At 43.8% G+C, this 14776-nt stretch overlaps 1 protein-coding gene across 4 annotated transcripts in view; it reads left to right on the top strand.

Annotated features, from left to right (window-relative positions):
* Positions 1 to 14776, top strand: part of WDR19 (WD repeat domain 19) — a 126316-nt gene that overhangs the window by 52333 nt on the left and 59207 nt on the right. For all 4 annotated transcript variants that reach the window (XM_037897930.2, XM_043544506.1, XM_037897929.2 and 1 more), the window contains exons 16-18: positions 346 to 493; positions 12189 to 12393; positions 13023 to 13182. In XM_037897930.2, the coding sequence (XP_037753858.1) occupies positions 346 to 493; positions 12189 to 12393; positions 13023 to 13182 (513 nt within the window). The remainder of the gene's footprint in view (positions 1 to 345; positions 494 to 12188; positions 12394 to 13022; positions 13183 to 14776) is intronic.

The following is a 14776-nucleotide window of genomic DNA, read 5'->3' as shown; positions in this document are numbered from 1 at the left end:
AGACAAATGTGTGTTGTGTAGTAATAAAATTTGTATTAGTTATAAATGTACTTCACTGTGTCCCCTTGTTCTTGTATTATAAGAAAGGCAAATGAGGAGAACCCAGTTTACCTTCTTAGTAACATTCATTATTCATCTTCTCTCTAAACTAAATAATTCTACTACTCCCAGTTTCTACCCATATAAAAGTCTTCTAATGTCCTCAGTAATTTTCATCGCCCAGTTCTGGACCACTTATTCCTTTTACATCTTTTTTGAGATGGGTGACCAGAACTGATCACACTATTCAATGTGTCTCATTCGCTTTCTGCTTACTAAATAATTTTACATTACTACTTTTTGTAGGTAAATGATGGTGTTCATGAGATCCCAAATTTTCCACCAACCGTTAAAGGCATTCTGTGGGAAAATTGGCCAATAGATAAAGGTGTATTTGCTGCTTACGATGATGATAAAGTATATACTTATGTCTTCCATAAGGATACCATACAAGGTACTGTAAATACTTTAGTTAATCTTATTAGCTATCTGACATTTCATGGCGATTAAAGTTAGAACATGTTAGACAATAATATTAAATATTGCCTTTTAATTTGTATTTTCATGTGAATTTGCTGCATGTGAATAATAGTACTGCTACTGGTAAGTATTGGCCACCACAGAGCAGGCAGATACTGTGCAACTTTCTCCACACAGCTCCCACAAAGCATTTCAGTCCTAACCTGCAGATTTCCTACTACTCTAGTCCATGGCCTTTAGCCTGCCAGTTGTGTTGAATATTTGTGAGAAATGTCTGCTGGGAACAGGATCACAAAACTCATTTCAGTTTTAAGCAGAATTTTAATCGAGGTCATCTAGTGCAGTGGTTCTCAACTAAGCGTATGTCTACATTACGAAATTAGGTTGAATTTAAAGAAGTCAATTTTTTAGAAAGCGATTTTATAGTGTCCCCACACTAATGCACTAAGCGCATTAAGTTGGCAGAGTGCGTCCACAGTACCGAGGCTAGCGTCGACCTTCGGAGCATTGCACTGTGGTTAGCTATCCCACAGTTCCCGCAGTCTCCACCCCCCATTGGAATTCTGGGTTAAGCTCCCAATGCCTGATGGGACAAAAACATTGTCGCAGTGGTTTTGAGTACATGTCGTCAGTCGCCCCTCCCTCCGTGAAAGCAACGGCAGACAATCGTTTCACGCCTTTTTTCCGTGCGGGCACCATACTGCTTTCAGCAGACGGTGCAGTAGGTCTGCAAACCATAGTCGTCACTGAACGACCACTTCCGCTGGCACTCTGCTCTCCTGGTGGTCTCGCAGCGCCGCTTCCGCTGCAACTCTGCTTGGCTGCTCTTGTCTCGCCATACCCCGGCAAGCGTGCAGCCTGCTCAGCTGTTGTGTCCTGGCAGTGGACAGTGCAGTAGGTCTGCAAAACTGGTCATCGAATCACCGCTTCCCCTGCAACTCTGCTCTCCTGCAGACGCCATACCATGGCCAGCATGGAGCCCGCTCAGATCACTGTGGCAGTTATGAGCATTGTAAACAGCGTGGTGACGAGAGCGATGAGGACATGGACACAGACTTCTCTCAAAGCATGGGCCCTGGCAGTTTGGCCATCCTGGTGGCAATGGGGCAGGTTCATGCCATGGAACGCCGATTCTGGGCCCGTGAAACAAGCACAGACTGGTGGGACCGCATAGTGTTGCAGGTCTGGGATGATTCCCAGTGGCTGTGTAACTTTCGCATGCATAAGGGCACTTCCATGAAACTTTGTGACTTGCTTTCCCCTGCCCTGAAGTGCAAGAATACCAAAATGAGAGCAGTCATCACAGTTCACAATTGAGTGGCGATAGCCCTCTGGAAGCTTGAAACACCAGATAGTTACCGGTCAGTCGGGAATCAATTTGGAGTGGGCAAATCTACCGTGGGGGCTGCTGTGATCCAAGTAGCCAACGCAATCGCTGAGCTGATGCTATCAAGGGTAGTGACTCTGGGAAATGTGCAGGTCATAGTGGATGGCTTTGCTGCAGTGGGATTCCCTAACTGTGGTGGGGCGATAGACGGAACACATATCCCTATCTTGGGACCGGACCACCAAGGCAGCCAGTACATAAACTGAAAAGGGTACTTTTCAGTGGTGCTGCAAGCACTGGTAGATCACAAGGAACGTTTCACCAACATCAATGTGGGATGGCTGGGAAAGGTACATGACGCTCACATCTTCAGGAACTCTGGTCTGTATGAACAGCTGCAGCAATGGACTTACTTTCCAGACCAGAAAATAACCATTGGGGATGTTGAAATGCCTATCATTATCCTTGGGGACTGAGCCTACCCCTTAATGCCATGGCTCATGAAGCCATACACAGGCACCCTGGACAGTAGTCAGGAGCTGTTCAACTACAGGCTGAGCAAGTGCAGAATGGTGGTAGAATGTGCATTTGGATGTTTAAAAGCGCGTTGGCGCAGTTTACTGACTCAGCTAGACCTCAGCGAAACCAATATTCCCATTGTTATTACTGCTTGCTGTGTGCTCCACAATATCTGTGAGAGTAAGGGGGAGACATTTATGGCAGGGTGGGAAGTTGAGGCAAATCGTCTGGCCGCTGATTACACGCAGCGAGACACCAGGATGGTTAGAAGAGCACAGCCGGGCACGCTGCGCATCAGAGAACCTTTGAAAACCGGTTTCATGGCTGACCGGTGTGATAGTTCTGTTTGTTTCTCCTTGATGAAAACCTGCCCCCTTGGTTCACTCTACTGCCCTCCCCTCCCCACTTCGATCACTGCTTGCAGAGGCAATAAAGTCATTGTTGTTTCAAATTCATGCATTCTTTATTAATTCGTCACTCAAATAGGGGGATAACTGCCAAGATAGCCCAAGAGGGGTGGGGGCGGAGGGAAGCACCGGGTGGGGTGCGGGAAGAGGGAAGGACAAGGCCACACTGCACTTCAAAACTTATTGAATGCCAGCCTTCTGTTGCTTGGGCTGGGGTGGAGTGGTTGGGAGCCCGGAGGGCCGCCCCTCTCTCCCCCCCCCACGTTCTTGGGTATCTGGGTGAGGAGGCTATGGAACTTGCGGAGGAGGACAGTTGGTTACACAGGGGCTGCAGTGGCGGTCTGTGCCTTTCCTGCACCTCAACCATACAACGGAGCATATCAGTTTGATCCTCCAGTAGCCTCAGCATTGCATCCTGCCTCTTCTCATCATGCTGCCGCCACCTTTCCTCTTGATCCTGCCATCTCTCCCGTTGCTCCCACTTCCTGTCATTGCGTTCATTTTGTGCTTTCCTGCACTCTGCCATTGTCTGCCTCCACACATTCTGCTGGGCTCTTTCAGTTTGGGTGGACTGCATGAGCTCAGAGAACATTTAATCGCAAGTACGGCTTTTTTTGCCTTCTTATCTGCGCTAGCCTCTGGGACGGAGATGCTAGTGGCAGCGTTTAAACATTTGCAGCTGCGGGAGGAAAAAAAGGGAGAGTAAAATTGAAAAAGACACATTGGCCATTTAGAAGGAGGGGCTGATGTTTTCGGGTTAACATGCAGCACAAACCCAGCTAAACCCCGCCCCCACCAAATTCTCTGGGATGATTGCTTCACGCCTCCCCCCACCGCGTGGCTAACAGCGGGGATGATTTCTTTTCAGCCACAGGCAAACAGCGCAGCAGGAACGGCCACCTCTGAATGTCCCCTTAATAAAATTCCCCTATTTCAACCAGGTGACCATGAATGATATCACTCTCCTGAGGATAACACAGAGAGATAAAGAACGGATGTTGCTTGAATGCTAGCAAACACCGGGACCACATGCTGCCATGCTTTCTTATGCAATGATTCCAGACTATGTACTACTGGCCTGCCATGGTAAAGTGTCCTACCATGGAGGACGCAATAAACCTTTTGCAAAGGCTTTGGGAGTACCTCCAACAGCTTCATTGAGATGTCCTTGGAGGATTTCCGCTCCATCCCCAGATATGTTAACAGACTTTTCCAGTAGCTGTACTGGCTGCGAATGCATCCCAAGTCTTCAGGGCAAATTAATCATTAAACACGCTTGCTTTTAAACCGTGGATTATATTTACAAAGGTACACTCACCAGAGGTGTCTTCTCCACCTTCAAGGTCCGGGAGTCCGGGTTGGGAGGGTACTGTCTCCAGGGTGATAAACAGTTCTCCGCTCGCCTGGTTTGCGCTATCTTCAACCTCCCCCTCCTCTTCATCTTCCTCGTCCTCAAAATCCTCATCCCTGTTGCGTGAGACTTCCTTGCAGGAGTCCACATACAGGTGTGGGGTAGTTGTAGGGGCACCCCCTAGAATTGCATGCAGTTCATCATACAAGCGGCATGTCTGGGGCTCTGACCCCGAGCGGGCGTTTGCATCTTGGATTTTTTGGTAGGCTTGCCTGAGCTCCTTAAGTTTCACATGGCACTACTGCGGGTCCCTGTGATAGACTCTGTCCTTCGTGCCCTTGGAGATTTTTTCAAATATTTTGGCATTTCGTCTTTTGGAATGGTGTTCTGATAGCATGGATTCATCTCCCCATACAGCGATCAGATCTAGTACCTCCTGTTCGGTCCATGCTGGAGCTCTTTTGTGATTCTGGGACTCCATGATCACCTCTGCTGATGAGATCTGCATGGTCACTTGTGCTGATCAGCTGGCCCAACAGGAAATGAAATTCAAAAGTTCGCGGGACTTTTTCTGTGTACCTGGCCAGTGCATCCGAGTTGAGAGCGTTGTCCAGAGCGGTCACAATGGAGCACTGTGGGATAGCTCCTGGAGGCCAACTGTTATCATGTCCTTTCTCAATCTTCCCTTCTACAGACTAAACAACCCAATTTTTTCAATCTTCCCTCATATGTCATGTTTTCTAGACCTTTAATCATTTTTGTTGCTCTTCTGTGGACTTTCACCAATTTGTCCACATCTTTCCTGAAATGTGGTGCCCAGAACTGGACACAGTACTCTAGTTGAGATCTAATCAGTGCTGAGTAGAGCAGAAGAATTACTTTTTGTCTTCCTTACCACACTCCTGCTAATACACCCTGGAATGATGTTTACTTTTTTTGCAACAGTGTGATGTTTCAGAGTAACAGCCGTGTTAGTCTATATTCGCAAAAAGAAAAGGAGTACTTGTGGCACCTTAGAGACTAACCAATTTATTTTAGCATGAGCTTTCGTGAGCTACAGCTCACTTCATCGGAAGCATACTGTGGAAACTGCAGAAGACATTATATACACAGAGACCATGAAACAATACCTCCTCCCACCCCACTCTCCTGCTGGTAATAGCTTATCTAAAGTGATCATCAAGTTGGGCCATTTCCAGCACAAATCCAGGTTGTTGACTAATATTTAGCTTGTGATCCACTATGACCCCCAGATTACTTTCTGCAATACTTCTTCCTAGGCAGTCATTTCCCATTTTATGTGCGCGCAACTGATTGTTCCTTCCTAAGTGGAGTACTTTGCATTTGTCTTTATTGATTTTCATCTTATTTACTTCAGACCATTTTTCCAGTTTGTCCAGATCATTTTGAATTTTAATCCTATCCTCCAAAGCACTTGCAAACTCTCCCAGCTTGGTATCATCTGCAAATTTTATAAGTGTACTCTCTATGCCATTATCTAAATCATTGATGAAGATACTGAACAGAACCAGACCCAGAACTGATCCCCACGGGACCCCACTCGTTATGCCCTTCCAGCTTGACACTGAACCACTGATTACTGTCTGGGAACGGTTTTCCAAACAGTTATGCACCCACCTTATAGTAACTCCATCGAGGTAGTATTTCCCTAGTTTGTTTATGAGAAGGTCATGTGAGACCGTATCAAAAGCCTCACTAAAGTGAAGAAATATCACATCTACCACTTCCCCCGTATCCTCAAGGCTTGTTACCCTGTCAAAGACATCTGTTAGGTTGGTTTGACACAATTTGTTCTTGGCAAATTCATGCTGATGGTTACTTATCACCTTATTATCTTCTAGGTGTTTCCAAATTGATTGCTCAGTTATTTGCTCCATTGTCTTTCCAGGTACTGAAGTTAAGATGACTGGTCTGTAATTCCCCAGGTTGTCGTTATTTCTCTGTTTATAGATTGGCACTATATTTGCCCTTTTTCCAGTCCTTTGGAATCTCTCCCATCTTTCATGACTTTTCGAAAATAATTGCTAATGGCTCAGATACCTGCTCGATCAGCTCCTTGAGTATTCTAGAATATATTTCATCAGGCCCTGGTGACTTGAAGACATCAAACTTGTCTAACTAATTTTTACCTTGTTCTTTCCCTATTTTAACCTCTGATCCTACCTCATTTACACTGGCATTCACTATATTAGATGTCCAGTTGCTACTAAATTTCTTTGGTGAAAACTGAAACACAAATGTAATTTAGCACTTCTGCCCTTTCCACATTTTCTGTTGTAGTTTTTCCTCCCTCACTGAGTAATGGGCCTACCCTTGATCTTGTTCTTTCTCTTGCTTCTAATGTATCTGTATAATGTTTTTTGTTATCGTTTATGTCTCTAGCTAGTTTAATCTCATTTTTTTGCCTTGGCCTTTCTAATTTTGTCTTTGTTTATTTGTTTATATTCATGCTTTGTAATTTGACCTAGTTTCCACTTTTTGTAGGCTTTTTTTCAGTTTCAGATCATTGAAGATTTCCTGGTTAAGAGAGGGTTGTCTCTCGCCATACTTCCGGTCTTTCCTACGCAATGGGATAGATTGAGCTTGTGCCCGTAATGTCTCTTTAAAAAACTGACAACTCTGTTGAACTGTTTTCCCCCTTAGACTTGCTTCCCATGGGCTCTTACCTGCCACTCCCGAGTTTGCTAAAGTCGTCCTTCTTGAAATCCATTATCTTTATTGTGCTGTTTTCCCTCTTACCATTCCTTAGAATCATGAACTCTACCATTTCATGATCGCTTTCACCTAAGCAGCCTTCCACTTTCAAATTCTCAACCAGTTCCTCCCTGTTTGTCAAAATCAAATCTAGAACAACCTCTCCCCTAGTAGTTTTCTCCACCTTCTGAAATAAAAAATTGCCTCCAGTACATTCCAAGAACTTGTTGGATAATCTGTGCCCTGCCATATTTTTTTTCCCAACAAATGTCTGGGTGGTTAAAGTCCCCCAATACCAGCACTTCCTGTGCTTTGGATGATTTTGTTAGTTGTTTAAAAAAAGCCTCATCCACGTCGTCTTCTTGATAACATGGACTCCTACATGACATCACCCTTGTTTTTTACCCCTTTTGTCCTTATCCAGAGACTTTCAACAAGTCTATCTCCTATTTCCAGCTCAACCTCAGTCCAAGTGTATACATTTTTAATATATAAGGCAACATGACCTCCCTTTTTTCCCTGGCTGTTCTTTCTGAGCAAGCTGTACCCTTCTGTACCAATATTCCAGTCATGCGTATTATCCCATCAGGTCTCTGTGGTGCTAACTATGTCATAGTTGTGTTTATTAACTAGCATTTCAAGTTCTTCCTGCTTATACCTCATACTACTTACTTTAGTGTACAGACATGCAAGACACTGATTTGATTTCCACCCATGTTTTCTCTCATCTCTTCCTTGTCACTGCTATAACAGCCCATGCTCCCCCCAGATTTTTATAGAAACATGTTAGCTGCTGGTCAAAACCTCAGTGACTTTTCATTTCCTATTGGCTTAGAAATCACATATTAAAGGTCCAGAGACTGTTAGCCTGGCAGAGTACAGGATATGGGCTACAATCTCTAGGACATATGGAGCGTGGGGAGGGGGAAGACTGAGCTTTCAATACTTTCTGGTAAGTAAAGTTTTTGTTTTTTCTTTCTTTTGATACTCCTTATGGATGTGCAAATATACATTCTGTAGTATCTCTATCTACCTTACTGAGTTGGGGTGTTTGTGACTGTGCTAAATATATTAATAAACTGAGTGGATTTACCTCAGCTCCTAGAGTTTTCACCAAGGTTTTCTCCATTGTAGCAACCCAAATCAGGAGTTATGGGGTCCTCGTATTCCCATATCTCAATGACTGGCTTCGGCAAAACGGTCCAGACATGAAGCTCAGGTTTTAACGTCCATGTTGCTTATCCCCCTTTGTTCTCCCTTGGTCAATATCAATGCCAAAAATCAACCTTAAATCTCATGTAATACCTAGACTTTATAGGGGCCACTATCAACTCAGTCTCTGCATAAGCCTACCTACCATGGGACAGGTTCCAGACCCTGAAAGAACTCATAACTCGTGTAGTCAACAGTCCTTCAGTCACAGCCAGGACTTTCCTATCCTTCCTGGGACACATGGCCTCATGCGTATAAATCTCCATCTTCACTGCCTCCGGATGTGGCTCTAGTTGGTTTACTCACCCAAACATCATGCTGTGGACCTCGTGCTCACAGGCCTCCCCCCCCACACAAACGCGTGGTAATCTCGTCCCTCCACTGGTAGAGAGAACACGTAGGGGTTCCCTTCCCACCCTCGCTCCCCAGACAAGACAGTTATCACTAACATATCCCTCCTAGGCTGGGGAGCGCACATGGGTGAACACATGACACAGGAAACATGGACTCTTTGGGTGTCCAGAATGCACATCAACATTCTGGAACTCTGAGCTGTAAGGACGGCATGTCAGGCCTTTCTCCTGCTCATCCATTCCCATCAGATTCTCATAATGTTGGACAACACTACGACTCTTTGCAACAAACAGGAGGTTGATGACTCTGTGCTCCGAAGCAGTCACCCTTTGGAACTGGTGCATCACCCACCAGATCATCTTATCTGCAGCCTATCTCCCAAGGGCACACAACATGATTGCAGACTTGCTCAGTACACAGTTCATGATTGACCACGATTGGGAACTTCATGACACCATGGTATAGGACATCTTCAACAAGTGGGGAACTCTGACCAGAGACCTTTTCGCATCCCCAGTGAATAGAAAATGCAGCACATATTGCTCCAGAGGAGGTCCGAGGCACCACTCTCAGAGCAATGCTCTCATCCTCTCCTGGTCAGACCAACTCAATTACGCCTTCCCTCCTCTCTAACTCCTACCATAAGTACTACACAAGATCAGACAAGTCAGAGCAACAGTCATTCTGATCATCCCCTCCTGGCCCAGACAGTTTTGGTTTCCCAACCTCCTTTGTATGTCTACCTGTCCCCCAATTCCCATCCCTGCTTTCCCCGATCTCCTGACGCAGCACAACAGCGACATCAACCATCCCAATCCACATGCATTTCACCTCAGAGCAGGGTATTTGGATGGGCATATTCTCTGGAAGGGGTGTGTTCATAAGACATGCAAAACATCCTCTCCAGCAGCAGGAAGGAATCCCCTAGGAGTTGTTACCGAGCCAAGCGGAAATGCTTCTCCTCCGGGGCAGAGTACAAGGGACTCTCCCCAGAAGGAGTGGGGATTCCCCACCTCCGGGACTACCTACTGTCCTTGAAGGCATCAGGGCTTGGCCTCAGCTCTCTTAAGGTCCACCTAGCAGCAATTAGCATCTTTCAGCCCCATGTGGAGGAACATTCTGTCTTTACTCACCATTGACTGCTAGGTTTTGGAAAGGCCTCATCAGAACCTTCCCACCTGTACAACCCATCACTCCCCAGTGGGACCTCAACCTGATTTTATCCATACTAACAAAACCGCCCTTTCAACTGCTGGCATCATGTTCTATGTCCCTCTCCATGAAGATCGCCTTCCTCATTGCTGTCACTTCAGCAAGAAGGGTCAGTGAACTTGGGGCCATGATGGCAAACCCTCCTTTCATGATTTTCTATAAAGATAAAGTCTCCTTACACCTGCATCCCAAATTTTTGCCAATGGTCATTTCCCAGTTTCACGAAAATCAATCCATTCACTTACCTGCTTTCTTCCTGAAACCACACGACTCTGAAGAGGAACTGCAACTCCACTACCTCCATGTCCGTGGGGCCTTGGCCTTCTACCTACAGAGGCCATGACCAATCAGGAAAACCCCCAGGTTGATTGTTGCAATAGCTGAAACTGTTAAGAGGCAGGCAATCTCTACACAGCTAATCTCCAAGTGGATTTTGGGGTGCATTACACTATATCAATTATCCGGCCTCCCACTATCCTCAGGGGTGTAGGCCATTCTGTGAGAGCCCAGGTTTCAACCATGGCCTGCCTCCACAAGGTACTGCTTTGGGATATATGTAGAGCAGCCACATGGAATTCAGTACACATCTTTGCTGCACATTACGTCTTGGTGAATGTCTCAGTAACGGATGCCTCCTCCGGGCGTGGCTATCCTCCACTTATCTCTTTCATCTGCATCTTCACATCCTCCTTCAACTTAGGTACCACTTGTTAATCACCCTCAATGGAATACAATAGGGCCCATCTCTCTAAGAAGGAGAGGAGGAGTTTGCTGACCTATAACTGGAGGTTCTTCGAAATGCATGGCCCCTATCTGTATTCCGCTTCCTGCCCTCCTTCCCCTCTGCTGCAGATCTGCTGGATTTGCAGTGGAGAAGGAACTGGAGTTGCAGTCGGCCTGCCCCGCCTTTTATCTCTTCAGATGAAACCATGAGGCAAGTCAGGGTGGATGTGCGGACCGATGGACACTACTTTCTAATTCTCCACTCCAGACCCATGGTGTGCATGTGATCCCTATTTGTATTCCACTGAGGGCTTACACATATCTCGAAGAGCCTCTGGTTACAGGTACCTCCTCTTTTCTGTCTTACTATCTATCCCTTTCCTAATGGTTCCTAACGTTCGGTTAGCTTTTTTGACTGCCACTGCGCCATTGAGTGGACGTTTTCAGAGAACTATCGACTATGACACCAAGATCTCTTTCTTGAGTGGTAACAGCTAATTTAGACCCTATCATTTTGTGTGTAGAATTGAGTGTTTTCCAATGTGCACTACTTCGCACTTATCAACATTGAATTTCATATGCCATTTTCCAGTCACCCGGATTAATGAAATCGCTTTTTAACTCTTCACAATCAGCTTTGGACTTAACTATGTTGAGAAATTTTGTATTGTCTGCAAATTGTGCCACATCACTGTTTACCCACTTTTCCAGATCATTTATGAATATGTTGAACAGCACAGGTCCCCATACAGTTCTTTCAGGTACCCCACTATTTACCCCATTCCACTGTGAAAATAGACCATTCCTACATTTTGTTTCCTGTATCTAACCGGTTACTGATTCATGAGAGGACCTTACCTCTTATCCCATGACCGATTATTTTGCTTAAGAGCCTTTAGGAGCTTAAGAGCTTAAGGTTTGGGACCTAGATAAAGGCTTTCTGAAAGTCCAAATATACTATATCTACTGGAGCACCCTTGTCAGCATGCTTGTTGATACCCTCAAAGAATTCTAATAGATTGGTGAGGCATGGTTTTCCTTTACAAAAGCTATGATGACTCTTCTGCAAAATATTGTGTTAATCTATGTATCTGATAATTCTGTTCTTTACTATAGTTTCAACCAGTTTGCCTGGTATTGAAGTTAGGCTTACCAGCCTGTAATTGCTAGGAGCCTTTTTTAAAAATTGGCATTGCATTAGCTATCCTCCAGTCATCTGTTACAGAGGCTGATTTAAACGGTAGGTTACATACCATAGTTAGTAGTTCTGCAATTTCATATTTTTGAGTTCCTTCATAACTTTTGGGTGAATACTGGCTGGTCCTAGTGACTAATTACTGTTTAATTTATCAGTTTGTTCCAAAACCTCCTCTATTGACATTTCAATCTGGGACAGTTCCTCCTCAGGTGTGGGAATCTCCCTCACATTCTCTGCAGTGAAGACTTGTCATTTTGCTTTTTGTCTTTCTTGAGTGCTCCTTTGGCACCTCTGTCATCCACTGATTGTTTGGCAGGCTTCCTGCTTCTGATGTACTTTAAAAAAAAATTGCTCTTACTTTTTGTGTCTTTTGCTAGTTGCTCTTCAAATTCTTTTTTGGTATATACTTTTACACTTGGTACATACAGTAAATGATGAATGCCAAACAGGAGACCTTGAATTAGTCAGATTGGTCCAGGTGTAGTGCTGCTGCTATGCCAAAGGATAAAAGAACAAAGCTGTTGGGATTTTCAAAATAAGATTCCTTCACTCTTACGTTTCTTAACTGTTCACAACTGCAACTGGTTGCTAAACATGTCATAATGAAGGAGCATTTTAAATAACATTTTTTTTTCTGATCTCCTAATACAGGGTCCAAGGTTATTTTGGCAGGTGGCACCAAAGTTCCCTTTTCCCACAAACCATTGCTTTTGTATAATGGAGAATTAACCTGTCAGACTCAGAGTGGGAAAACAAACAATATCTATCTTAGTACTCATAGTTTCCTTGGCGTTTTGAAAGACACCGGGTTTAATGAGCTGAAACAAATACTTACTCAGACTTTAATGCTGAAAAGGTAGGTCTGCTTTTTAATTATATGGGTTAATCATTTCCTTCTGTGATTGAAGCACACAGTACTGCATACATTGGTGTTCTAAAAATCTCTTGCTGAATATTGATAAAGTTATATTGAACCATCGTTCCATGCTTAGTCTGTCTGGGTAGCCAAGTAACAAATGACACAATGATGCTTTTTCTTACTGTAAAGTAAGAGCTACAGTAATTTATTCAATTATTTATTTATTTATTCAAGTAATTTATTTATTATTCTGGGCTGCATGGTAGCTTCTGCCCCAATACTGGCTGAAAATGCATGCCACCAACTCCCTCCATTCTAAGGGAGCAAAAATCAGTACAATGGGAGGCTGTAGTGCAAAGTGAGAAGTAAGCTAGGGAAATAAAGTATTTTTCTGAAGGAGAAAGGTGGGGCAATTTGGTATAAGCTGCAGGCTGGTGTTTTCATGTGGCCCTGTTTTTTCCTGTCATAGGGCTCCTAGCAATTTCCCCCAAACCTAGAAATTAGTCAGTCCCAAGTTTCCCTCTGCTTTGAGGTTAACTAGTTTTTGAGGTTTAAAAGAAAATGTTCTAATAAAATACACATTGAATGCAACTGTTTGTTTTAGTTTTGTTTTTCACCGTGCATAGGTTTGCTGAAGCATGGGAGGTATGCAAACTTCTGAATGATCAATCTGGTTGGAATGAGCTGGCCAGAGCTTGCCTACATCACATGGAATTGGAGTTTGCAGTACGTGTTTATCGGACAATTGGAAATGTTGGGATGGTGATGTCACTAGAGCAAATAAAGGTAACATTTAAAAATAATTACCAAACATTTTTGTAAAAATATGAAAGATTAAGATTAAAATGCACTTTTAAGATTGCTGGAATTCTGGTGTTGTGTGTTTATATTGAAGAAGAATTATTTTAGTGGTGTCAGTATTTTAGCGGGAGAGGAAGAGTATGTATTGAGGAGAAACCAGAGCCATCTCTAGGCAGCTTGCATATTCCAGAATGTGTTAGATGCTTACTGGAATCCCTCCTTAATTAGTTGATTTGCATTCAGCACTGTAGTACTACATGTACATATGCTGTGGTATGTAACCTCTCATTTAAATCAGCTTGTGTACCAGATGACTGGAGGATAGCTAATGTGACGCCAATTTTTTTAAAAGGCTCCAGGGGTGACCCTGACAATTACAGCCTGATAAGCCTAACTCAATTTGTTGGGGAAGAGTCAACATGGTTTTTGTAAAGAGAAATCATGCCTCACCAGTGTACTAGAATTCTTTTGAGGGGGTCAACAAGCATGTGGACAAAGGTGATCCAGGGGATATAGTGTACTTAGATTTTTCAGAAAGCCTTTGACAAGGTCCCTCACCAAAGGCTCTTAAGCAAAGTAAGCTGTCATGAGATAAGAGGGAAGATGCTCTCATGGATCAGTACCTGGTTAAAAGATGGAAAACAAAGGATAGGAATAAATGGTCAGTTTTCATACTGGAGAGAGGTAAATAGTGGTGTCCCCCGCAGGGGTCTGTAATGGGACCCGTACGATTCAACATATTCATAAATGATCTGGAAAAGGGCGTAAACAATGAGGTGGCAAAATTTGCAGATGATACAAAACTATTCAAGGTAGTTAAGTCCAAAGCAGACTGCAAAGAGTTACAAAGGGATCTCGCAAAACTGGGTGACTTGGCAACAAAATGGCAGATGAAATTCAATGTTGATAAACGCAGAGTAATGCACATTAGAAAACATAATCCCTCCCAACTACGCACATAAAATGATGGGGTCTAAATTATCGGTTACCACTCACGAAAGAGATCTTGGTGTCATTGTGGATAGTTTTCTGAAAACATCTGTTCAATGTGCAGCAGAAGTCAAAAAAGATAACAGACTGTTAGGAATCATTAGGAAAGGATTAGATAAGAAGATAGAAAATACCATATTGACTCTATATCAATCTATGGTACACCCACATCTTGAATAGCGTGTGCAGATCTGGTCACCCCATCTCAAAAAAGATATACTGGAATTGGATAAAGTTCAGAAAAGGGCAACAAAAATGATTAGGGGGATGGAACAGCTTCCATATGAGAAAAGATTAGTAAGACTGGGACTTTTCTGTTTAGAAAAGAGACGACTAAGGGGGGGATATGATTGAGGTCTATAAAATCGTGACTGGTGTGAAGAAAGTAAATAAGGAAGTGTTATCTACTCCTTCTCATAACACAAGAACTAGGGGGTCACCAAATGAAATTAATAGGCAGCAGGCTTAAAACAAACAAAAAGAAGTATTTCTTCACACAACACACAGTCAACCTGTGGAACTCTTTGCCAGAGGATGTTGTGAAGGCCAAGACTATAACAGGGTTCAAAAAAGAACTAGACAAGTTCAT

This window comes from Chelonia mydas, chromosome 4, assembly GCF_015237465.2.
Source record: "Chelonia mydas isolate rCheMyd1 chromosome 4, rCheMyd1.pri.v2, whole genome shotgun sequence".
NCBI classification, from domain to species: Eukaryota; Metazoa; Chordata; order Testudines; family Cheloniidae; genus Chelonia; species Chelonia mydas.
Note: the sequence above shows the minus strand (reverse complement) of the source record. Positions and strands in the feature narration are given on the sequence as shown.